Raw genomic sequence first — 25,145 nt, 5'->3', positions numbered from 1 at the left:
CACGCGTTCTTGCTTATTATTGTGTAGTATTTTTTACACCACTACCAAAAAGCGTCCTCACCGAGCCTTTGAATATTGTTGAAACTGCTCTGGTTGCTCGTGGAAGCCGCCTGCTGGAGCAACTGCGGAAGGAACACACGTCGTGATACGGTATATTTGAATTCCCGAGAAAGTCTCAGTTCTTGGTTAACAGACACTTACAGCCAGATACTGAGGCGTGAGACTTCCCAAGCCGGCCAGGCTGCCCCAGGTGGAGGTGCTGTTGAGCTGCTGGAGCTGCTGCACCAGTTGCTGCTGCAGACGTCGCTGCTCCTTATCCCGTTGCGTGTCGGCAAACTTCACCACCAGAGGCGAAGAGCAGCCCTGCAGGAACAGCCGCACAAAACCGGAAGGAATATTGTAGGAGGGAAAAGAAAAACCCCCCAAAAAAGGACAGCAAATCAGGCTCAAAGGGAGGAGGGGCGTGGAGGCGGTGGCCTATGAGGTTCTTATTCTGGCCGCTGCATTCGTATGAAAGCTAACACACGGAGGACATGTGCCATGCAGAGCTGAGCCAGGTCACATTCCGGAGAGGGCAAAAAAGAAAAAAGAAATTGAGGTTGCCGAGGCCCTGAAGGGATGCCACGGACGACAAATGAAGACAGCAATATGAATGTGAGAGGCAAATGCCAGCAGACGTGGATGGAGGACGGGGCGCATTACAAGACATGTCTTGGACGGACAGACTGACGGGCACGTGAAGACACGACAACATGCGCTGCAAAGAACGGGGAGGAAACCGGGGAGGGCTGACGAGAAAGACATTTCTGGACTCTTGCGCTGTCAAACTAGGGAGACGATCAAGGAAAATTGCTCGCCTTTTAAACGTCCGACAAGAAATCAAACAAATAATTCTCAGCTTGCTTGTGCAAATGAGAATTTTCCTAAAATGGCATTTGGTTTTTTATTTTACCTCTTAATTATAGAATATATTGATGCATTCACTTTCAAAGACAACCTTAGGCGTTTCTGGCAAGTATTTTACAGTCAATGGAGACATAAGACGCTTTTGGGATGAACTTGTTCACTGTTAAAGACGGCCTAAGAATCGATCGGCATGAATTCATTCACCATTAACAACGGACTCGAGGCGTTTTTTTAGCATTAACTCGTTCACCGTCAATGACAGCCTTGGACGTTTCTGGCATGAACTTATCCACTTATAAAGATGGCCATAGACACTTTTGGCATGAACTCAATCACCGTCTACTGGCATTAATTGATTCACTATCAATGACAGCCAGAAACGTTTTTGTTCACTTTCAAAGATGGCCATAGATTTCCTGGCATGAACTCATTCACTGTTAATGATCGCTTTGGAACGGACATTTCTGGCACGAAGTCACTTTTAATGACGGCTTTTGAAGTTTTTCTGATGGACTCATCTATTTTATGGCATTATTTCTTTTTGGGCCAGTCATTCACTACCAATGACGCCCGTCCACTTTTTGGGCGTTACCTATTTCACTCTCAATGATAGCCATTGACATTTCAGGCATGAACTTGCTCACTATCACAGACTGCCTCAGACTTCCAAGTCAGTGAACGAGTTCAAATCTTTCCGACACACGGGGGCAGCAGAATACGTGAAAGGAGGAGACTGAAGGGTGGGGGATAGGTGACGAGGGAGGGGAGGGGAATACAGTACCTCCATAGTCTGAGAGTGATGCATGGTTTTGATTGCATTCTGTGCCATTGCCCTGGTAGCAAATGTGACAAACGCACAGCCTGTAGGAGGAGGAGGGAACAATAGGAGAGGGAAGGGGGCGGGGAAGGGACGAGAAGAAACAAAAACAAGACAAAAAAAGGTTTGGACAAGTCGTTATGAACCCCCAAAAAACACATTGAATGCACACAGAACCACCCTGGCCGGTTAGCACACGCAGAATCGGAAGAAGACGACAGAACACGACTAACACATGAGCACGGTGACTTGACACGGTCAAAAAGAGCCCCCAAAGTGGGAGGGAGGAACACATTTCCTATCCATATATAAAGGTACACACAGACACACATTACTCTCCACGTTAATCGTAGGGAGCGGCCAAAGACGAAGAGCCCGTTTGGAGCTTTTTAGCGGCTAATTCTGGGACCGTCGCTCGGCAGTTGCCACGGCGACGGACCGGGCTCTTTGTGCGACGCGCCGCGGCCGTCCTTCAGCGCGGGGGCCTCGAGTGCCAAGTCACTCCAAAAGCGTTTTATCCGAGAGGCGGGGAGGGCGCGCGATTATTTCTCGGGGATGCGGCGGATGGGGGGACCCACTCACCTCTGCTCTGGCCGTCCGGCCCCCGCAGGATCCGGCACTCTTCCATCTGGCCGAAGGCCGAGAACATCATCCTGATCTCGTTCTCGGCGTATTTCTTGGACACCATCCCGATGAAGAGTTTTCGATCTTCCACTGCTGTGCGCGCCAAAATGGGGGCGAGGAGAAAAGAAAATCCGAATGTGAAAAATATTTTTCGAATGGCTCATTTTAGTTCTGAAAACTACACTCTCAATAAAGGAATGTTTGGATTATAGTTGGGGTTTTTCTTTCATAGTATGGTGACTTATACTCTGGTGCGACATATGTGTGAAATGATCAACATATTATATCGTTTCACATGTCATTTCTTTTTGTATCGTACTGATAATGTTGTAATCACGCAGCTCGTGTGCGTAAGACATTATTTTACCCAACAAGTTTTGTTAGCAAAAACAATACAAGTACATTGCAAACTTATAAAATTAGGACTGCCTTTGAATGCATTGGACAAAAAATGATTTGTTTTGTTTGTCTCATTTTAAGTATGGTGATTTCCAGATTATAAACCACACCTGATTATAAGCCACACCCAATAGATTAAAAGATAAAACATTTTGTGCAGGCATAAACCGCACCTTTAACAAGGAGGGAAGCAATCCAGTACATTGCCTTTATTACCTCTCTTGTTGTCACGCCGCCACATTTTTCGAGCTCTAATTGGCTGCCAGAACAAATCTGTACAACTTACAGTCTCTGTTTTCCTCCTCCAGGCTGAAGATGATGCATCATCCATTTTTTGTGCCCCGCCCTCCTCATCCTACCTCCCCCAACCCGGCTGCCTTTTGAAAGCTTTTAATCCTCCCGGCGCTCGCCGTTATATACGAGTGATCTCGACTCCGACCTTCGCTTTATTCACAAAAAAATGGTCGCCCGGAGAAACACTTACCGCTGGTTTTCTCGCTGTCGGCCGGTTTCATCTGGATAGGATGATGCATCTGTGGACACCGGGGTAAGGGGGTTATTAAATGGGTGTGAGTGCAAGTGCATTTTATATACAGTATATATACACACAGTAGATCTCCCAGGTTACGACGTCCCTCGCTTACAATGCGGTATAGTGATTTTTTTTCACGCGCTCTTTATGACATTTTCCCCACCATACAACATCAACAACAAATTCTTTTGTGTGCTCAAAAACGTATACGATTCCAACTCTGGCATCTTAGAGTCGTAACTCTACAAATGCAGTCTGCTGTCGGTCGGTCGTATAAGACGCTAGCTGGTTATTGGTTTGCGTCAGGGCATCGTGAAGATGCTTATACCCTATAGGCTGAACTTGCTCCCACAAGTCCTTTCATTCTGTTCACAGTCTTGTGTAACAAACTTGATTTTGTGGAGCTACAGGTCCCATCACTTGCAGTGATGCTAAAGGGAGAAGAAAAACATGATAGCGTTTACCATTGAAAGTCTGGTGGGCTGCCAGGGTCTAATTTGTCTCACCAGAGTCTTAAATATATATGTAAATATAAATGCCAAGTTAGTCAAATAACGAAGCTATCTCATCTAAAAAATATCACAAAAGCTATTGTGCGCTCGCCTTTTTCCTCGCACTTGCTTTTAGTTCATTGGTTGATATGAGTTCGTTGTTTTGTTCCTGTGCTCGTTTGTATGCAGAGCAGATGGGCAGCGGCATAACAAAAGTGAGCCTTAGGACACTAGCAAAATGTTATCCTTGATTGATCATTGATTTCTCCAAGCGTATGGTTTACATTGATTATTTTGTCTGTCTTGCAGTGAGGAAATAGGACACCTGTTTTTGAATGAAACTGCTGTCTTGTACACAAAGCTTTGTGGGTATGACTCATTTGCTGCGTTATTGCCTTTTATTACGAGTGTATTCATGACCTAATAGTTTACAAGGGCACACATAGCTTCTTTATTGTGCCCTAAAAATGCACCGATTAAGTATGGGGGTCGGGGGTGGTTCTTGGTTGGTTATTTTTTTCAACACAGTCTGCCTGGAATCTTGTTTTTTTGCCCTTGCATGACTCCATCCAAATACATATTTTTAAGCACATTCTACCTGCCATGTGGTGCCAGGAAAAATAAACAGCACCCGTGAGAGGCTTCAGCAGCTTGTATGAAAGAATAATAAAAAAAAAAAAGACAGTAGTGGGTTGTTGCTTTTTTTTTTTTGACGAGCACAAAAGAGAAGCAAACAGATGGCCGGCTCCGTATGGCGATTGGCGAGCATCGCCGACCAAGGAAAGAGAGCGAAATCTGGAAGGGACCTCACAGGCCGCTTTCTATTTATTTATTTATTATTTTTTTTCTCTGTTCCGTCACGGCCATCTGAGCTGGGTCACCTGCTGCCGGTTGGCACCTGAATTTCGGGCCATATAAGATTTACTTTTTGAAGACTTGAAATAAAAACGTGCATCAATTATTCACAAGGCAAGGTATGAATAATTTGTTCCACTGGGACACGCATAGCTATTTTCTTTGCCTGAACAAAGAAGTCCCATTCGGAAACACCAAATTTGAGATGAAATTCTAAAATTGAATATTTTCATTTTTATTTTATTTTTGATCCGACAACAGCCATGCGTGCTTTGTACTCACCCCACTTAAGGTCTTTATGTTGTGCAGCGCACTCTGGGCATCCACTGCAGCTTTTCTCGTATAAAAAGTTACAAAACAACATCCTGGCATAGGAAGAGAAAAAAAGAAGAAAAAAATGACAAGAACAGTCTCAAGTGAGTCAAGCAGGACATTCATGAACTTTCCAGTTTCCACGGCAACACTCGGAAACACTTTCTGACGGAACAGAAGCATGTCAGATGATGGAGACCGTTTTTAATTTTGTATTTTAAATTGCCATATTTTTAAACCGGATTATAAGGCGCACCACCCAGAAAATAGTCCAGAAACAAATTTTAGAGAATAAAGATAAACACAAAGTCATCCTGAGATATATAAACAAAAGCAAAAAATCAGGACGAGGGAAACGACTCTTTGGCGTATCTGATGAAGAATCGGACTTTGCGTTTCTTTTTATCTTTCAGTGAGACATTTTTGTTTTCTCCATTTGTTTCCGGCACTGTGAGTAAACAGTGTGATAACGAGAGAAAATCGTATGCCCTTTTGTCAGGTCATGTTGATTTGTGACGCCCTTTCTCACAAGGAGTGTCAAAGGGATGCACGGACCACAGATTATTGCAAACCACAGACTATTATGACACCATCCCCTGATCTAAAACCTACACGAGGGCAAGGAAAAACTCAAAAACCTCCTCAACATGAGGAAAATAAAGAAACCTTGAGTAGGGACCGCACATGAGGCCATCCCCCTTCTAGGATGACCATGCTGAAACGGATGTTGCAAAAACCAATTATACACAGATATTGTTAACATGAAATATAGAAGATTCCTAAGCTATAGATAGAAGTGTGTTTTAAGCCTAGATTTAAACACTTCCACTGAGGTTGCAGATCAAATCTCGGGGGGAAGAGCATTTCACAGGACTGTATCACTGGTGGTCTAGTGGTAACGTGACAGCGCTCGCACCGCCACAATCCAGGTTTGATTTGCGACTTTGATTTGGCAATGTTTAGCGATTGATCCATCATTGCACCAATACAGTAGTGTATCGTAAAACATCGTGTACGCGTAAAAATACTGTATTTTGCAGCATATGCGCCACACTGGAAGATGGGGCCCACTCTCAAATTTCAAGCCAATTCGGGGTTTTACGGTGCCTTATAGTCCGAAAAATGCGCTAGCAAAACAGCAAGGTTCGCAGCTCTAAGAATTTGTTTGTGTCCCCTCGGCCTGCCACAAACAAGGATCGTGCTTCGTGATTGGTCCCAAACAAATCAGGAGAAGCTTTGTTGTGTTTTAGTGACCCGGAAAATACATTTTTCAGGCATTTGTGACATGACGAGATTAAGGGATTAGGAAAAACAAACCCACGACGAGGGTTTGGGCGATGCAACAAAAACATTGGGATTTTTTTTTAAAGAAAATTCCAATTTCGAAAGTGAGAAAGCAGTCGGATGGGGGAAAAAAATAGGACGAAAGAGTGGGTGGTGGTGATGAAGGGAGCTGTAGGAAAGCGGGGGCTAAGGGCGGGGCGGCTCTCATCCTTCCGTCCCAGCAGACCGCCAGTGGCGTTCCAGCCTGTCGGTTTGTGTGGGACGGGGAAGTGGAGCACTGCAGCGTCTCTGACCTACATAGTGTGTATTATGCCGTCGCCGGCCGAGGGGGTGCCAGTATATGTTCCGCCCCCGCGCCGATAGATATTCATCGAGGCGCTTGCGACCGAGGAGGCCTCTTTTTACACCATTTAACAGCACACGCTCGACACGATATATATAAAATATAAATAAATAAATATTCGCATGACCGATGAGCTCAAAGTTTGCGTTTTGGTCTCCATGCCCGACACCATCACGAGGACAGCGCCGAACGGACGCACCGGAGTTTATGCAAATCTTCACCTCACACAGACAGCTGCGATTAGGCCGGGTTATCTTATTAGAATACATTAACATGTCAATAGGGCCGTCACAGCTGAGAGTCGAGGCTCGGCTGGGAAAAAAGGCTGGCTTTTAAGCAACGCCGCGAGCGAGTTTGCGCGCGTCCGGTAGAGAGGCGGGGGGGGGGGGCCGGGGTCGGAGTTCAACGCCGCCCTTCGTACACACGCCGATGCACACTTTGATTTGCCTGTGCGAATGCTGCCCTTATATAATCACAAAGCAAATCTCGGGGCTTTACAACAAGCGAGTCTCGGTCAATACGCAACGATCCGTATCGGCGTGCCGAGATTTTGTTTTCAAAGATAATAACTACTTTGTTAGTTCTGAGAAAAAAAAATCATTGTAACGCGATGAAGTCTTATGCCTTCCCATTTGTGATAACAAGAATCGCGTGTCGATGGAACGCAAGTGACCAGTACTCCCCGTTTGGATCGATCCGCTCGGTCATAGCCATCTTAATAGTCCAGCGACCACCGAATTTCCGTGACTACCGTGCCCACTCGAGGTTGGATAATCGTTGCGAGCTGCGGAATCACTTGAGCTTCCGGCAAATGTAAACACGGGTGATGTGGCACGGACTACCTCGGTGACTTCACTTTCTCCACCTGCAGTCACTTCAGGGAAACAGAATGCTTACCATCAGCACTTTGCAGGCTGATGCTTGCTTGTCTCCAAGGCAACAAGACCAGGAGAGCAGCCTCCAAGTAGAGGGAGATAATACCTCCGTTTTTTAACTTAATCCGTTTCGCTTCTGTGGTCAAAGTCTGAACTGGTTGAGGTCTCAACTTATTTTTCTCATAAGGAATAATGGTAAAATCATTTATGCGTTCTGGCACATGTAAAAAGCACACTTTTTTTCAATAAAACACGTCTCCAACCGGCATTGTTAAATAGGGTCAGAGACAGCTTCTTCCTCGGGGCCATCACCACCCTAAATGAGGAAACAAAACTGAAAACATACTTTGACTTTTTTTTTTTGCTGTTGCCCCTAAGGCATTGCCCTTATTTCATTGCACTTTTTTTAGAATGCAATATTAGTTTAATTGCAATATTACTGTAATTTAGGCCAGTCTCTTAGCAGCACGCGGTAAATACTTTTTGCCTTTTTATCCCGAAACCCATTTTTCTTTTTTTCTCCTTAAAGAATTGATTACATGTTTACCCCCGAGTGCCATGTCTAATCTTGTTGGATTCAATGTTTTACAACGTAGATAATAATAATAATAATAATAATTTCCTTTGTATTGTCATTCTTTGTAACAATGTACACAGAACTATCGATGACCAGAGGTGGGTAGTAACGGAGTACATTGACTGCGTTACATTTACTTAAGTTTTGGGAAATTTTGTACTTCTGGGAGTATTTTTAAATCCCAATACTTCTACTTTTACTTGAGTCAATTTGTGAGGAAAGTCCTTACTTAATAAATCCCCTCCACGAAAGTACCTTGCCATGTTCGATTGGTGAAACGCAGCAGCCTCGTCACGTGACCATAGTCAACATCAGCGGGGGGGGATATTTTCTCGACACGTACCACAGATGTAAAATGTCGCTTAGCAATAGCGCCTATGAAAACACAGAAGAGGAGGAGCACCCCTGGCCTCGCATCAAAAGCATGTTCCCTTTAAAAAGGCTGCGAAACACCAGCTACAGTACGCAATGTCTCCTTTGTACGAGTTCATGGGCTAGCATGTTGTTCTGTTTGCAGAACCCGTTAAGATACTGTAAGTATCCAGGTTTAAACGTGCTTCATGTGCCCAATTTAATTTTTGGATTTTTACTATTTTTGTTTGGTTGATCATTTCAATCTACTTTAAATTAAATGTATTTTTTTGCTGATTGGATGGACTTTGATAATCCGATTGGTTGTTTTAAGAAAATAAAATATGACGTTGCTACAGTTACTCAATACTACAGCCATTTTTTTTCACCGAGTACTTTTTTTTTTAACTTTTACACAAGTAAGTATTTGGATGACCTCTTTTACGTTTACTTGAGTAACATTATTCTTGACGGTACTTTTACTTGAGTCCATTTTTTGGCTACTCTACCCATCTCAGTCAATGACAATGATGACAATTTAATGCAATGTACTCAAATAAATCTATATTTATACAATTCTGTTTTAGGTATTTATTCATAAAACTAATAAAAACACTTTTTATACAATTTAAGACTGGCAGTAAACGCAATGACTTATTTTCTTCAACACTTTGAAACAAGTTTGGCTTGACTAATCTGCCCGAATGCTCAAGTTCAGTTGTAAGCAAATTTCTCGATCAAATTTTGGCCGAGGGTCAAGTTGGACGTGGCGGAGATGTTGGAAAGCGGAGGCATCACCGTACCTGTACCGCTCGTCATTTCAGCAGGCCATTGATGCCCCGCAGTAAAAAGCCCAATTAGGACTATCGCTACAATCTCAAACGAGCTTCAACATTGAAGTTTTTGATTGCATTAAAGCAACGTCCGATATCGTTTCGGGTTCACCATCGGGAAAACTCGATATATCATTCATTCAACAAGCCTATAGAGGCTGAAGAATATTTCATAGATTCAGAGATTGTAACCCCATGAAAATTAAGCCCAAGACTCACGGAAAGCCGCTGTGGAAACGAGGTTTCATCATTTCCAATCATCCCTTAGCTCGAAATGTGATTTCCAATATCGCAACCCCGAGAAAGTAGACGGATGCAACAAATAACCTTGCGTTTCATTCCATACAGTGTTTAAAAGCGGCAGGGTAGAGTATAAAGTCAAAAGGAAATCTTCCACTAATGCGGCTTATGGAAATGGGTTTTAAGACTTCTCAACGCTGTCATGTGGAAGCGCAAACGCGGCCGTGAAGCGAGAGCAGACGAGAAAAGTTGCGTATTACCCGAGAGGTGGGGGGCATTGTGCCAAAACGCGATTGTAGGTGATAGATAGCGAAGGCTGCGTTTTCACACACAAGGAACCATTAGAGATGCCGGCCAGTTCACACAAGGGAACGGTTAACGCCAAAATTCTTCCCACAGGCCGGCAGAACATACCTTTGCTTTGAGGGGGGTTCTGAGTGCGGTCGCGGAGGATGTTGATCTGGTGCACGGCTCCGAAAGGTTCAAAAAGTTCTTTGAGTTCGGTTTCCGACCAGGAGCGAGGAATCTGTCCCACAAACATTTTGATGGTGTCCGGGTCCGGATGATCCAAAGGCTCCGGCGACCCGTTCATCTTCATGCCGTTGCTGAGGAAGCAAAAGCAGCCGGTCAGTAAAAATCTGCCCGTCGTTAAGTCATTAACAATCCCTGTCGGTTATTGTCCGAATCGAGCGAATCGAATCGGGAGTACGACGGCGGATCCCACCTTGAAAATCGTTGCCATCAAATTAGCACACAGCCTGTCGGCTCTCAATGAATTCACTGACGTATCAATAATGAATCACAAGCGCTAAGACGTGTGGGCAACGTATTACATAAAAGGATGGCTGAAATGCGATTTCAAGCTGCACCCACGGCAACATTCTATAAATATCTTCCGAGTTAACAACAATGTGACAAAGTCTGGTTAAAGTCCATGAATATCCGACACTGTTGATATTTGTTTAGGGCTAGTGACGCACAATAATTGGGCCGGTTGTTATAGAACCGATATCAAAGCAGAGCTTTCTCAATAGCTCAAGCATTTTTGTTTCTCTTTAAATGAATCATTGTTCATTGAAAGACTGATGACTGGCCTAATTGCCAGGTGTTAAACTAATATATAGTGCCACAACACCGTCCCTCTAGGAATTACTAACCAAAACCTGTTTTACATTGCATAGGCTCAAAAAAATGTTACTCAAACCAGAAAAGAAAAAGGCTGTCTTTGAAAAAGTGAGTGCAATTTCCACATTTTTAGTAATAGAGCAGGATAATGGCTTGGGTTTTCCACAAGCCAATTTCAGGTAAACAAGTCTATAAAAAGATTGCATTGTATATCCATTGCATCCCTGTGATGGGCTTGTCATTACCAGGTGTCCCAAATCCAGAAGCAAAAGTTCAGGTGAGTACTTTATAACGCTACAATTTCACAGGGGAAACGATGGAGACGTACGTGAGCTGCAGAGGTTTTCCCAATTTTGACATGCATTTGGCAAGCCGCAAGGCAAAGACTAGAAAGAACATCACGACAATGTTGCCACTGATAATGTCAAGGACAAAATGAAGCACGCAGACCTTTGAACGCGAGCCATCCATCTCTTACAAATGGAGCCGAGACGTTCAGCGGAAACACCCAACTCCTTGAGGGATTTCAACGACATTCTGACAAAGAAGATCTCCCTAGAATCCGAATCCACAATGTTTTATTCCCACGGCGTTGTCCACATAGCGCAGTGACGCGGGAACCTTGTGGCCGACGGGCCGACAACCGAACCGGGCACGCGAGAGCTCTCCAAGCTATACAACATCCAGAACTTCACCGGGGATGGGACAGGGAGTAACCCGTGGCTTCTTGGGCACAGCGAGGGAACAATCACATATTGTTCCCCACGCCGTTCACCACTCGGCTACAAGTACAATAGGCCGACTCAGGGGGCTGCTTTGGAATACGTGGTGGGTGCCCGAGATTATTTCTTGGCTCTTGCCATCAGCGTTGTTCTGGTTCCATTGGCCGTGGGCACCCGATCGTTAGGTAAACCGCAGTCTTAAAAATAAGGCTGCGGAAACCTAACGGCACCATGATAACATCTGAATCTTTCGTATTATTGCTTGAAGGTAAGTCAAACTTGGATAAGTAAACGAAAATAGATCGCTTAATTGAACAGTAACATTTGTTTAAATAGGATCTCAGCTGAGCGACTATTGACGAATGCCTCGGTGCGCAAGAACAAATAGTTCAAGGCATGTGGGCCGTTATCTTGTTAACATCAATTCACTAGTGGCCCCAAAACGTCACAACTACTTTGAAAGGCCAAGATCAAATATGTCATCGCCTCAACGCTCAGAAAGTAAGGCTGAGAAAACACACTAGCTGAGGTTTTTCTCTCTCAGGAAACCAACCATAACTGCTATTGAGTGTTTGCTCCAAAAAATCCGAATCCTTATCAGAATCAAATATTCCCGGCATGTAAACAGTCACCGATTTAGTTAAAAAGATGAAACTTAGTGACTCCATTCCCACCGATTCCGTCGACGATCGTGCCCCGCCCACCCCACAGAGGGCCTCGATGTGTGAGCAAACTCAGATGAAGTCAACAAAAAAAAGGATTCAGGACTATTTCCGTTGACCGCCTCCTCCTACCAAACACACACAAACACCGTCCTTGTCCGTTTTCCTTCCGGAAACCCTGGCGTGGATTTGTCCCACAGCTGATCCACCTCGACAGTCGCAGGCTTCCTGGCCATTGGCCGTAAAAGCCGGTGATTTATGCCAAGCATGTGTCTTGTGCGGCTGCTGAGATCTGACCGGGAAAGCATGCCGGTGACACCTCCGCATGGCCCGTAATAGCAACTCAGGCGCCTACAAGTCATCGTAAATTCTAATTGCGAGGGGTTCTTCGGTTCCTCAACTGATTATGTCACAGCTATTTAGATGAAGTCAAAAGAAACAGAAGCTTAAACTTGGATCTCACAAGTTGTTTTTTTCTCAACCAGAGAAAAAAAGAATTCAGAGTGTGAATATCCCATTGCTAATGTAACATTGTCCACATTTAAATTGAGATTAACACAGACGTGTAACGGGCGTTTTGGACTATTGATTCTGGTCATCGAATCAAGAGACTGGAATCATTTAAATGCTTCATGGCATTAGGCACTCCTGATATGGTTTTATCAACGTGTGGTATGTATCCCCGAGTCTTTTACATTAGAGCTAGAGTTGCAACATAGCAGCTTTCATGTTCTGTTTTGTTCTGGTTGGAACATGATGTCATAGTTCAATCCACATATCCACGTTTCCCTGTGTCCTCTTTGGCATTAGATTCACTCAGAGCTAGTTATTGCTCCAACATATCCTGAGTCTTTTTTCTTACATGTTTTGATCATTTATGACTAGTTATGTAGCAGAAATATATAGTCCAGCTCGTGTTAGAGTAGCTTTGATGTCTTTGAATTCTGAAGATCCCAGTAAACTAAGTTGTTCTTGTTCTGTTCACCTTGAGGTACAGATTACTTTTTAGTAAAAAAAACAAACCTTTTTTTTCCAAATACAATTTTCTGCCTGCAATAATGGGGGTTTCGTTATCGGATAATGACTTTTTTTTTTACAGCAGTCTGAACGAGACAACAATTGTAACTGCACCTAACATGCAGTTTAATTGATAAAATGATCTTATTTAATTCAATTTTCAATTGGATTTTTTGTAGTTCCTTATTTAGACTCCCTTTACCTTTCTAGGTGGAAAAAACAGTAGCTTTCTAAAATGTCCCAACGCAGTAAATTGTTTGGAAGTGGTGTGACTCATCTGTAAAAAAAAAAACCTTCATGTTTCAGTCTAACCAATCGGGTTTATTTTGAAGAATGTCTGATTTCTTTGCAGCTAGACTCTTCTGTACTTAAGTGCTACATTAAATCAACGACTGCAATGTTATAGTAATTAAAATATTGATCAACACGCTGCTTTCCAACCGGATGTAGTGACTTTCCACCATTACGGTAGAATCCAAAATTGGTCGGCAGCCCTAGGCTGCGGTTACATTCGACAATGAGACAACTGCTGAGGGAATCGAAAACATTTTACCAGTCTAGCAAAACAGCTGCTCAATTGAGATAACCTCAAGTACATGGCTACTTGTTCCACAACCAAAGTTGATTCAAAGAAATAAACACACAAAGAAGGCAAAAAAGCAACAGCCTCCCTTTTATGATCCAACTAGCTTTTAATGAGGCACATTCTGTGCGACTGTGTATTAATTAATAAGCAAACTAAATTGCTTTGGCCCATTTTCTTTATCTTCCATGATTTGATTTGCGTACGCCCGCGTGAGGACAGATGCGTTTTTCACGGGCCCATATGCTAACAAGCTGGCAGCATCCGAAGACAACGACGCCCGCGCCATTAAGTCGGTAACGGTAGCCGAGGTCCCGGGAGGTCTCGGATGACGATGCCCAAGCAAAGCCGGGATGAGACGTTAGCTCGCGTGTCAATGTGTGGCATCTCAAAGCGATTGAAACCAAGCAGGAATAAAAGAAAGCAATTACGCCGCCACTTTAAGCGCTTCCTGTACTCCCGATTGTCTCGTTTGTGTATTTGAAGAACGTCGGAAGACAGAACCGTGCCGACGACAACTAGGACACGGAATGAAGAGCGGGAACTAAATATAGTCGGCGTGCTGCGCGCAACACACTTAGCTGCTCTAAAAAGCATCAATGCAAAGAGAAGAAGTCTTCTTTCCTCATTTGTATATTTCTGGCCGTCTTAGCCAAAGAAATGCGGCAAAATATGCGAGGATATTGTAGTTTGAATTTTTCTTCCTGAATTTCATGAATTCGATTTGCAACAAAGATTTGCTAGATATGAGAAAAAGAAGGAAACGAGGACGCCCTTGCAGACTTTAAAGTGACAGTGTGTCATATTTCAGCACTCTAGGCTGCTGCAGCTTGGAATGTGAGCCAAGGTCTGGAGCCAAACAGCTGACATAAATGGATGGAGAAGGAAACCGTGGGAATAAAGCAGGAGATGCCTAGATCGCGGGACTTGGATTTGGCACACGATTTAGTCCAAATATAAACGTCCTAAATTGAATTGTGTTCCAAATTTTCTCCAACAAAAGCAGTTTGTTGCGTTTTATAAGTCAAAGCTGGTCCAAATTTACAGTTGCCATGCCAACGTCTACAAAAATATGGTTTTTTTTTTCAACAAAAAAGAAGTCATTTGGGTGCAACCTTGGCGTCTTTTAAAACCGTTTCTGCTGGGTGGAAGTCATGAAATGTATATCTTGCATCACATTCTACAGTAATATGCCTTGTCTTTTTATCTATTAAGGGCGAGATGTGTCCTTTAAGGTGTCCCAAAAAATTGATACATTATAGATTTTCTGTACCGAGTATGTAACATTTCCCAAATGAGTTCAAAGAGCTCTTAGGCTTAATTTTCTGCTTTTATCTTACTTTAAGCAAAGATATTCGGGGCGGAACACATTGTTAGAGGAAAAAGGCCATGGGGCAGTCAAGTCATGCTCAGCCCCGCAAACTTTTTATTCTTATTTCTATTTGTTAGCTTACCATGAAAATGGTAAGAGTAAGAGATGGACTGCCTCAAGTAGAGTCTAAACGTCAACCCAAACCCCCAAAAAGACTTGAAAGCGTTTTTTCAAGCATGTCTAAGAAATGTGCGTACTTGCATGTGCATCATGACTGAGAATGCAATAATTACAACAGCCAGGAGTGGGTGGCACAGAGTATCCAAGTTCCCAATTCCGTACAGCTCCTTCAATTCCGTGTTTACCCTGAATACAAAGTCTAGTCTCGTTGTAAACAATGTACACTACGTTGTAATCAATGAAAGTGAAGGCACCTTCTTTATTTTTAAGACGTCTTTCGGGTAGAAACTTGACTTCTTTTTTAATGTATTTTAACCAATTTTTGCTATGTGGGCACAATATCTGACGTGCGCTTCTATTCAAGTATTTTTTTTTCTCTTCTAAGTCTTTATGAAAGATATATCCTGAGGTGCCATGCCTAAAATTGTTGTAGACATTGTACACGACGTTGAAATCAATGACAAGAAAATGTTATATTTTGGCCAGAAACTTGACGTCTTTTTAACATCTGTTTGCTAGTTGGGCGTGTTTATCTGATACGCAATTCGATTTCAATATTCTTTTTTATTTTATTTTCTCTTTTAAGTATTTCATGACATGTTTATCAAGGAGTGCCAAGTTTAATCTCGTTGTAAACAATGTTCAGCATGTTGTATGTTAGGACAATTTTTTTCTACGGATGTATTCTTGGCAGAACTCGTCGTCTTTATAACATATAATCAACACGTTATCAGGTGGGTAAACCCTATATCTGTTAACAAATGACTACTCGTAAACAATAATACCTTGGTACCCGAAAGACTCTTTTTAAACAAATCGGTAATCGATCCAAAAATAAAGTAAACAGATGTTAGATGGGTGGCTCTTTTGCCTACTCCAGCCCGGTTGGGAATCATCCTTTTGAATTCGGTTGATAAATATTTACAAATTAGTGCTTAAAGTCCAGCATAAGTTATAATAGTGCGATGCAAGAATAGTGCACTGTAACAAGTAGTGTAGTTAAAAAAATACACATTTAGCTACAATTTCCAAATAATGTAGCAAAATATACATTTTCAGTTGAGCGCACTTGTTTAGAAAGTGATGGCCACGAGGAAGAAACCGTCTCCGAGCCTGTTCGTTTTCAGAGAAATAGTCAGACAACGGAATTTATTGTGATTTACTGTGTTTCATCTACTTTTCACGCCAATAATAACGGGTCCCGAGAAAGTGATAAGGGGAAGGAAAAGAGTAAAAAAGTGAGAACAACCAACGCGTTGAAGAAGGAAATGATTGCAAAATACGAGAATGGTGTTGGAGGGTCTGACATTGAATCACTGCTCAAAAGTAAATGTTTTTTAAAAAAATCGTATTTATTAGGTTTAATCTTTATCATGAACACTCTCACAAACAGTTTCTTCCCAGAGCCATTACCCCCCATTAACACACACCGCACAAAAAACTGAAACTCTTGCAAACACAATACCTCATACAGTTGTAAAATTGTATTCATGCTTATGCTCACTTTGCACAATGTTGACTATTTTTGCACTTAACGCATATTGCACTAATACCATCCCAAAACTGTGTGTAACATCCTACATGCCCACATTTCTTGTGTCAATGATAACCTTATCTTCTTAGTTTTCTTTTATCCTCTTCTTAAATGTGAACTTCAGTGCCACGTCCAAATTTGTTGTCACAATATGTTCAACCCATTTTGTAACCATGACAATGAAGGTATATTCTGTTCTACATAATTAGTTTAGATCGGTTTTACAGTGGGTTAGGTGCTCATTTCTTTTCTTATATGGGAACTTCAACTGAATAGAATAAAAAGTTTACAGGCGGGGGGGGGGCGTCGCTGCTGTCATGCACTTTCCGGACAAATTTTCAACATGTTACCTAGTGTTGACTATGTTTGTGTACTGTAATGCTAAATGTAATTCACCCTGGTCATCCTGAAAGGGGGATACCACTTGTGAGGTCCCTTCTTAAGGTATCTCTTTTTCCTCAAGCTGAGGTTTTGGGTTGTTCCTTGCCCGCATGTTGGTTTGAGATCAGGAAATAGTGTCGTTGTAATCCTGTGCAGTCCTTTGGGACATTTTTGTGATTAAGGGCGTCAGAGAGAAATTTGACTTGACTTGAAATAGGCACGTATAAAAAGGCTTTGTAGGGGGGGAAATGTTTCAATACTTGAACATTTCTGATCCCACTGGATTACATTGAATGATTTTATAAAGCACTTTGAGCTCTACATTTCAATTTCAGTGTGTTTTTGTTCTCATTTTCTGCAGGATCTACTGGTTGGCCTGTCGAAAGATGACCACTTGAAAACAAAAGTATTCAATTCCAAAGGCTGTACCAAAGACTTGTTTTTTAGATTTGAGTGAAGATAACCTTCCCGGCCGTGTTGTTTACATGGAAACCGGTCACAAGATCTCCATCAGAGGCTCAAGAAGAAGAAAATCCACGTGGGTTGGAAAACAAGTTAACTCATGGCGTTAACTGGGTCGGACGGCAACAAGGACACCATTGGTGTTGTTTTGCGAGAAAACACAAATATTTCAAAACCTCGAGAGTCCATTTTCCTTTTTGCTGGTTGTCAAGGAAGACGACGGCGTCCATTAGAGCAACTCGTCTGAATTGACGTCGGTCAAAAAAGCACATTTTGGAGTTAGATGAACCGCAAAATGAAAAGAAACGCGAGAGCACATGTGACGCCAGTCAAGTGTCGTCGCGGACTAGCTCACAATGCTAAGCTAACTCCAGTCAGCGCTATTTCGAAGAGACGGAACATGACGACGAGAGTTTTTATCATTGAAGTTTGAAATCTAGAATAAAAAGCATTTGGGTGGGCCGTAAAGCGAAAAATAGGACTCGACTTCCGACGAACTCGAACGGAGCTCAGCCCCCCGAATTAGCCGTTAGCTCGTTTAGCTAGGAGGCTAAAATGCTAAAGGGAAGCGTTTTCGTGGTCTTTTTGGAACAAAGGACATCGAAATGGGCTTCAAAAGTGGATAGGTGAGCCCGAGTGCGGCGGGTACTTACATGGTGTCGCCCGCAGACATTAATCGACTATCGGTCAACGGGAGATAATCCAGGCTATATGACGTCGAAGTCATTTTCGAGATGAAGCAAAAATAAAAGAGTAGAAAATGTGCTTTTAAGATGAGAAGGAGGGCGATGGAAGATGGTGGGCGCTCTCTCGCATGGAGCCGGAAAAAGGAGACGACGAGCGGGGACAGGTGCGGGCTGACTGCCGAGGGACGCGAGACTCGACTGGGGAGCGGAAAAAGGGGGGAGACTGGCCGACAGCAAAGCGGAGGAGGAGGAGAGGAAGGCGGGCGAGGGGAGGCGGGCTCTCTCTCTCTCAATTCCTCCCTATAGCTTCAGTTTTTCCTTTCTTTCCCTCTTATTTTCTTTCGATGTATCCCTTTCTACCTGTCTGTCCATTTCTCTCTCTCTTTTTCTCCTTTTCTCTCTCTCCTTAAGCACTTCCCTCTCTCTTTCACTCTTCCTCTCTCTGCACCTCTCACTCTCTCAATTTCTCCCCCTATCTTCAGTTGTTTCTCTCTTTTCTTTCTATGTATCCCTCCCTACTTCTCTGTCCATTTCTCTCTCTATCTATATCTCATTCTTCATTCCTCACTCTCTCTGTCCTTTCTTGCGATTTCTCTATTTATACTTCTCTCTCCCCTCTCGTACATCCGTCTACAGTTTTCCTTCTCCATTCCTCTTTCTATCTCTCTCTCTGTCTCCATTCCTCCCCCCTTCCCTCCTTCCTTTTGGGTCCTCCATCAGCAATAGGAATATAGCGCCTTTCGTACACGACAGCCCAGGTTATTATAGTCAGCTTTTTAAAAAAAAAAATAGATTTTATGTGCACGTTATAGTGCAGAATATACGGTACACCGTTTATGAAATACACAAGATTCAAAATTGAATTGTGTGAAAAGCATGATGGGAAGTAGTTCAGCCAATAGCATATCAGCATTTTGTGCAACAAAAATGAATATCAGATCAGCATTTGTTTATGAAGTAGAGCATGAGAACACAGGCACCTCAGAGAACTTGTCATATGCGTTTGTATTTTGTGAGTTTTTGCGCACGCAAAATAATCTGTTGTTGCCGTGGTATCGGGACGAGAATGCCGACTGCAGTAGCGTCGTTTTCGGGTTCACGAGTCACGATCCCTTTTGTGGGGCGCTCCTATTTCCCTGGGGGAGGGGTCCTCTATCGCCTTTTGTTATCCCCACCGTGTAGCAGGCCATGATATTTGGGGCCAAAGTGTACGGAGGAGCCATCGTGCCGAGTGGAAATAAATGTCGAAATAAATTTCGCTTTTAGTGTTAGTAGAACCACCCTGAAGAAACATCGCTTTGACACAATGAAAGGTAGTCTGTGTAAAGATTTAAAGCATTGAAAATTTCTTTTAACCCTCAAAAAACTCAAAATATGGACGTCAATAACTCAACCCCTTTGCAGCAAAAGTGAGTACACCGTAAAGTGAAAGTTCCTGAAGGGTACGGTCTGAGTACTTCCAGGCTCGCCCCCGCCTCTCTCGAGCCCTGTTGTGAGTGCGTTCTGATTTTTTAAAACGCTGGAGGATCCAATTGTAGTCTTATGTAGTGCCGCAGTTCATTTTTGTAAGGTCCACAGAGATTTCCTTGCCATGTCATGTTGGGAGTTTTAGTGACCAGTATGACAGTGTTTACTACAAATTGAACAGGTATCAATCTTTAAATCTTAGGTTATGACTCGGTTGAGGCTTGAACCACAACCTCCGGTATCGGGACGGGCGCCATACCTCCAAGGCCACCGAGCTGGTAAAATAAAATGATAAAATAAAAGATAGATATACTATAATACAGGGGTGTCAAAATCATTTGAACTCGGAGGCCACACGATAGAACAAACATTCTGTCGGGGGCCGGACTAGTAGATTCAAGAGAAAGAAAAAGAGAGAGGAAGAAATAAGATAAAGAGCGAGGGAAAAGGAGAGAGGGCGGAACAAAGAAAGAGAAATAGCGAGAGAGCGTGAGAAACAAAAGAGGTAAAAAGAGAAGTCATGAGAGAGGGGGAAAGAAAAGAAGAGGAAGAAAGAAATCCAACGAGAAATAGAAAGACAGAAGGAGAGAAAAGAGAAAAGAAAGCGCAAAGGGTAGGAAGAGAGAAAGAGAAAAGAGAGAAAAGGAAAAAATGAAGTTAGAGCAAAAGAAGTTAAAAAGAAAGAAAGAGAAAGAGACAAAGAGCAACAAAGGAAGAGAAAAAGAGAGACACGGAGAGTGAAAAAGACAGAGAGTGGGGGGAAAGGGGTGGAAAAGAGAGAGAGAGAGAGAGAGAGAGAGCGAGAGAAAGAAATACAAGTACAATGTCTTTGTTGGAGGCACCTGGCTTTGGCAACATCAAGTGGACCTATTTCAACCTGCAGCTCGTTTTTCTCTTGCGCTTCTCCGGTTGTTGTCTCGCGGGCCGGATTCAATCCCTTAGCGGGCCTGATCTGGCCCGCGGGCCGCCTGTTTGACACCAGTGCTATAATAGAATACAAAAATAGCCAATATAACGTGTTGATATGGAGTATTTAAAAAGTGCTACATCAAACACACACTGTCATAAAAATAGGGTCATATGCAATGTGAGGGTGGGGTTTCATGTGGGCTTTGACTCCCCCGGGTGGAGTTCAAGAGCCTCACGGCACGAGAAAGAACGAGACTGTGACGGCAGTCGGTGGCCGAAGCCGCTCTTCTGTCTGGAGATGATGCCATTCGTCCTTTCTTCGTGCACCTTGTCATTTCTTTCTTTCGGAGTTGAATTTGTTGCGTATGGTTTCGTTTCTTTTGTCCCGTCCTTCGCTCGTCTATGGCGTTCTGTCACTTGTGGCGTTATCCCTATTTGCTCCTGTCTTTCGTCGTGTAATCGTTTTGAATTTTGCACGTCGACATTTTCGTCAAACGAGGAGGCAGACGGCTAACCTGAGCTTTTCAACGTTTGCTCGATCAGTGAAGAAGGAATCGGCTGCTCATGTCTGGCTTCCCGCTGGCAGAGGGAAGAAAGGCATTGCTGTCGATCGGAGCACGAGTCGATCAACCGATAGGTGAAGGTTTGACGCGCCTCCTCGCTTGAAGAACATTTTCTCCATGAGGAAATCAATCAAGGCCAAAACTGTTGTTTCGGGTGCACGACACAATACAGCGACATCTCGCGGTCAACTATGACACGGTGTCCCTCAATTTGGGATTTGACTCACCAAAGATTTGAGTTCGTAAAGAATGAGTAAAGAGAGGAAAAAAAGAGGCTGCTGCCCTCTACCGATATGGACAAATAGGACAGTCAGTGGCCAGAGCGCTCGCTCGAAGAAAACTTAAGATCGGGAAGAAGGAAATGGTCGTTTGAGCGAAGATGGAATTGTGCAATTGTCAGTGGCCCGCTCCACGAGCTCTGCTGGAAGAAGAGGGAACGGACTCCTTTTTCAAAGCACCTATTTCTCCCTTCAATACGCGCAAGCTACTTTAGCGCGGAGCTCAAGGGGAGGCTAGAAAAAGCTCGCCCCCAGCTCCCCGGAGATTGGGGGGGGGTTGCAAGGTTCACTTACACTCGGGGGGGCTCCGCGTCGACGCAAACGTCTTTTCAAGTGCAGAGCAGTGGCGCCACGGGCATTCGTCGCTGCCATGTTTGTCGTGGCCCCGAAACAGTGACAGGAGATGATGCTCCACGGAGAAGCAAAACCAGAATCCCCGTGAAAACCGAGCTTGCGATCATCGAGAAATGGAAAGCGCACGAATCAATCCCTTCGCTTAGGATTATGGCCGCTCGTCATTATTGAATATAAGGAGGCGTAGAAAATGCTCTTCTGCTATTGCTTTGCGTCACAGCATGACACACTATGCAGGAATGCTATCGGCTGAACTACCTCCCACAACGCCTTCCTCTTTATTTTAGAATAGCGAGCGTTTCGGACGGCACGGCAGCTCGTTAGCGCGTTTGCTGTACAGTTCTGAGGTCACGGTATCCAATCCGGCGACCAGCCTTCTCGGGCAGAGTTTGCATGTTCTCCCCACGCTAGCATAAATTTCATCCGGACACTCCGGTTTTCTCCCACATGCCACAATCATGCATGCCAGGTGAATGGGCCGATTGAAATTGTCCCTAATTGGGAATGTGTGACCGAGTTGTCCGTCTCTACGATGGCAAGCGGTTGAGGGTGTCCCCTGCCCGCTGCCCGAAGATGGCCGGGATGGGCCCCAGCGCCCCCGCGACCCTACTGAGGATAAGCCGTGCAGATCAAAAAGACTTAACGCGTCGGCAATACGATAGTGTCTTTTTGTACTGTATTTATGGGCTATGGCTCCCGAGGCTCGCAGTGATGCTAAAGGAAGAAGCAAAAACATGACGACCGTTAAAACAAAGCTAGCAATGTTAAAGTAATTTAAGGAAGAAAGACAAATTGCTACCCTCGCTAAGGACCGATACCGTTACGTCTCTTTGTTGCAGTAATGTTAAAGGGAAAAGCAAATAAGATAACTATTGAAAAGGAGCTTGTGATGATCAAGAAATAGGATAGGGTTTCAGGGCTGTAACCATGGTAACCACGTTTCAGACTATTATTAAAAAGGGAGGAAGTCTTCTATAGACGTGACAATCCTTTTAAAAAATGATGACTTTAAATCCTCCATCCCCTTCCCTCTTTCCATCCGCCTGTAACTCCACTAGAGCAGCTCAAGTCAGATCACACTAAGGGTAAATACAATTATATTTTTATTAATATGCACACATATTACACATAAGTAGTACTTACTATATACTCTGTGGTTATTTTATTGTTTTATATGGGATACTAGCGGTTCAGAACAAATCAGGAAAATAATATAAGCTTCTATCCCCCGCTGTACGGCAATCTTTTTCTTGGGGCTGACTTGTGCATCAAATCAGAATCCTCATCTCGCTACCGCCTTCTGCCATGAAGCGAGAGCATAGCGTGCCTCACTCATCACAGTAATATCTAAAAAAAAAAAACATTTAAATGAGAAAGAACTTGAGCGCTAAATAAATAGAATGACTATTTTCCGCACTATAAAGTGTGCCGGATTATAAGACGCACCTCCCAAATCGATTTTTGGTTCTACATTGATTTCATATATGAGGCAGACTGGATTATCACTCCAGCCAGAGCCAGGCTTGCATAAAACATAAACAAAATCATTTAATCCATACAAGATAAAATAACATCATGACATCTGGTTTCACAGTTGAAATGAATTTTAACAAGACATAATAAACATGTAACCACAAGAGGGCACTTGAAGACCACTCGATATGTCTCTCAAAGGCAAAACAGTTACCGTGTGCAATGTCATTTCGTTGCGTTTCCAATCGTATCCACTGTATTATCTGGTAGGCGCAATAAGTTGTACTTTTGAACGTGTGGCCAATTTGGGGGTGCAGCTACGAGTTGATTTTTTTCCACGGCGACCCGCGAGGCACAGCGTCACCTGCCTCCCCCGACGACAGGTCAGCGTCACCGTCTATGTCACCTCTGTGACCCAAAAGGATTTCCTTTCGGCTCGCCACTTAAAACGAGCTCGTCCGACGAAAGTATGCAGAAACCGAGAATAGCACGGAGAACAGAAGCGTCCGTCGGCCGGAACAGACAAAGACGGCGTTCCGGGACGTTTTGTAAGGCGGTCCTACCTCGGGTTCGAGTCTCGGTTCCTGTCGGTTCGGGGGCACCGCGCGCCCTCGGCGTAAAGACCCTGCACCGGGGCCGGATCGGCCGAGCGCTCCAACATCGCTTCTGGGCAAAGATCCACCGGGATGAAAAGCGTTCCTCTTTTGCTTCTCCCGTCTCCGTTTCCCTTCTCTTCTTGCCGGAGCGCATCGCAGCCCGGGCGACCCCCAATACCCGCCCCCCTCGTACACACCCTCTTTCTGCCGCGCATGAAGTAATCCCCTCTGACAGCTCCGGTGCACTCATGCCTCGCGCCGGCGGCAGAGAGGAGGCCCCTCGGTCCGGATAATCGATTAGGAAAAACTCCAGGATCGGATCCGGACACCGTCGGGTCGGTCGGGGATTTCGGCCCCCGGGTTGGCTTTTGACGGATTTTCTTTGGAACGGTGCCGAGAGGAGATGCGCTCGCAGGCCCGTTCGTTGACATTGACGCCGCTCGTCAGGAAAACGTCGGAGCCCGGCGACGTGAAGATATTTGACGGCGAGGGGACTTTAACCGGATCCTGATCTCGAAAAATTGCAAGGACTGGCGAATCATCGAGAATTCCGACATTGAACATCATTAGATTTTCTCTTTAGACCAAGACCAACAGGATCAGGATCTCAAAGAAATTGAAGGAGCGTTAGATCTTCACTTGAGAACTACAATAAAGACGTTTGTTGGATAGTCTCCCAATAACAATGATTTCAGGAGATTGAAAGACCGCTAGATTCTTTTTGGAGGATTGAAACAAAATCGTGATCTCGAAAAACTGAAGAATCGATCTTTTGAGAATTTAAAACAATATTTTTTTTTTTTTTTAATTTGAAGGATGGTCAGTTCATGTTGATCAGTGAAACAAGATCTTGATCCCCCCAAATTGAGGATTGTTTCTCAAAAACTTAAAACAAGATCGAGATCTAAAAAAAAAAATACATCAAAGTATCGTTAGATCGTTACTTGAGAACTAAAATGAAGTCGTGATCTCAAAAAATAAAGGTTTTTCAGATCGCCTCCAGGAAAATATGATGAAATATAGCTAGATTATCTTTTGAGAATGGCAACAAAATCGCGATGGCAAAAAATATTGAAGGATCGTTTCTCGGGAACATAAAACAAGATTGGGAATTGAAAAAAATGGAATAATCGTTTAATAATCTCAGGAAAGTAAACAAGATCTTGATCGAGCAAACGAAGGACGGTTTCTCAAGATCTTCAAACCGGATCGCGATCACAAAAACAGACGGATCGTTAGACTGTCTTTATCATCTAAACAGCACAACGATCTCAAATCATTTCAAAATCGGCAGATCGTCTCTTGAGAACATAGGACGACATTGTGTACGAAAAAACATTTGAAGGATCGTTAGATCATCGGGAATTCAAACACGATTGTGACCTAGAAATGTAAAGGATCG

At 43.7% G+C, this 25,145-nt stretch overlaps 1 protein-coding gene across 6 annotated transcripts in view; it reads right to left on the bottom strand.

Moving 5' to 3' along the window:
• Window positions 1-23,851, bottom strand: part of LOC148362024 (CUGBP Elav-like family member 2) — a 35,894-nt gene extending 12,043 nt beyond the window's left edge. For 2 of the 6 annotated variants that reach the window (XM_088339434.1, XM_088339433.1), the window contains exons 1-8: window positions 23,711-23,851; window positions 9,854-10,044; window positions 4,907-4,989; window positions 3,231-3,279; window positions 2,306-2,440; window positions 1,688-1,767; window positions 202-363; window positions 62-122 (exon numbers count right to left, since the gene is read on the bottom strand). In XM_088339434.1, coding sequence (XP_088195560.1) covers window positions 62-122; window positions 202-363; window positions 1,688-1,767; window positions 2,306-2,440; window positions 3,231-3,279; window positions 4,907-4,989; window positions 9,854-10,044; window positions 23,711-23,808 — 859 coding nt within the window. In that variant the 5' untranslated portion in view covers window positions 23,809-23,851. Of the gene's footprint in view, window positions 1-61; window positions 123-201; window positions 364-1,687; window positions 1,768-2,305; window positions 2,441-3,230; window positions 3,280-4,906; window positions 4,990-9,853; window positions 10,045-11,014; window positions 11,216-18,070; window positions 18,447-23,710 lie in introns of those variants that run through there. The other 4 variants (XM_088339435.1, XM_088339437.1, XM_088339438.1 and 1 more) reach the window with 4 other exon arrangements.
• Between the last annotated feature and the right edge of the window lie 1,294 nt (window positions 23,852-25,145).

This window comes from Urocampus carinirostris, chromosome 7 (genome assembly GCF_059441175.1).
Source record: "Urocampus carinirostris isolate Australia breed hairy pipefish chromosome 7, RoL_Ucar_1.0, whole genome shotgun sequence".
Classification (NCBI taxonomy): Eukaryota; Metazoa; Chordata; class Actinopteri; order Syngnathiformes; family Syngnathidae; genus Urocampus; species Urocampus carinirostris.
This window is presented reverse-complemented; position numbering and strand designations above follow the sequence as displayed.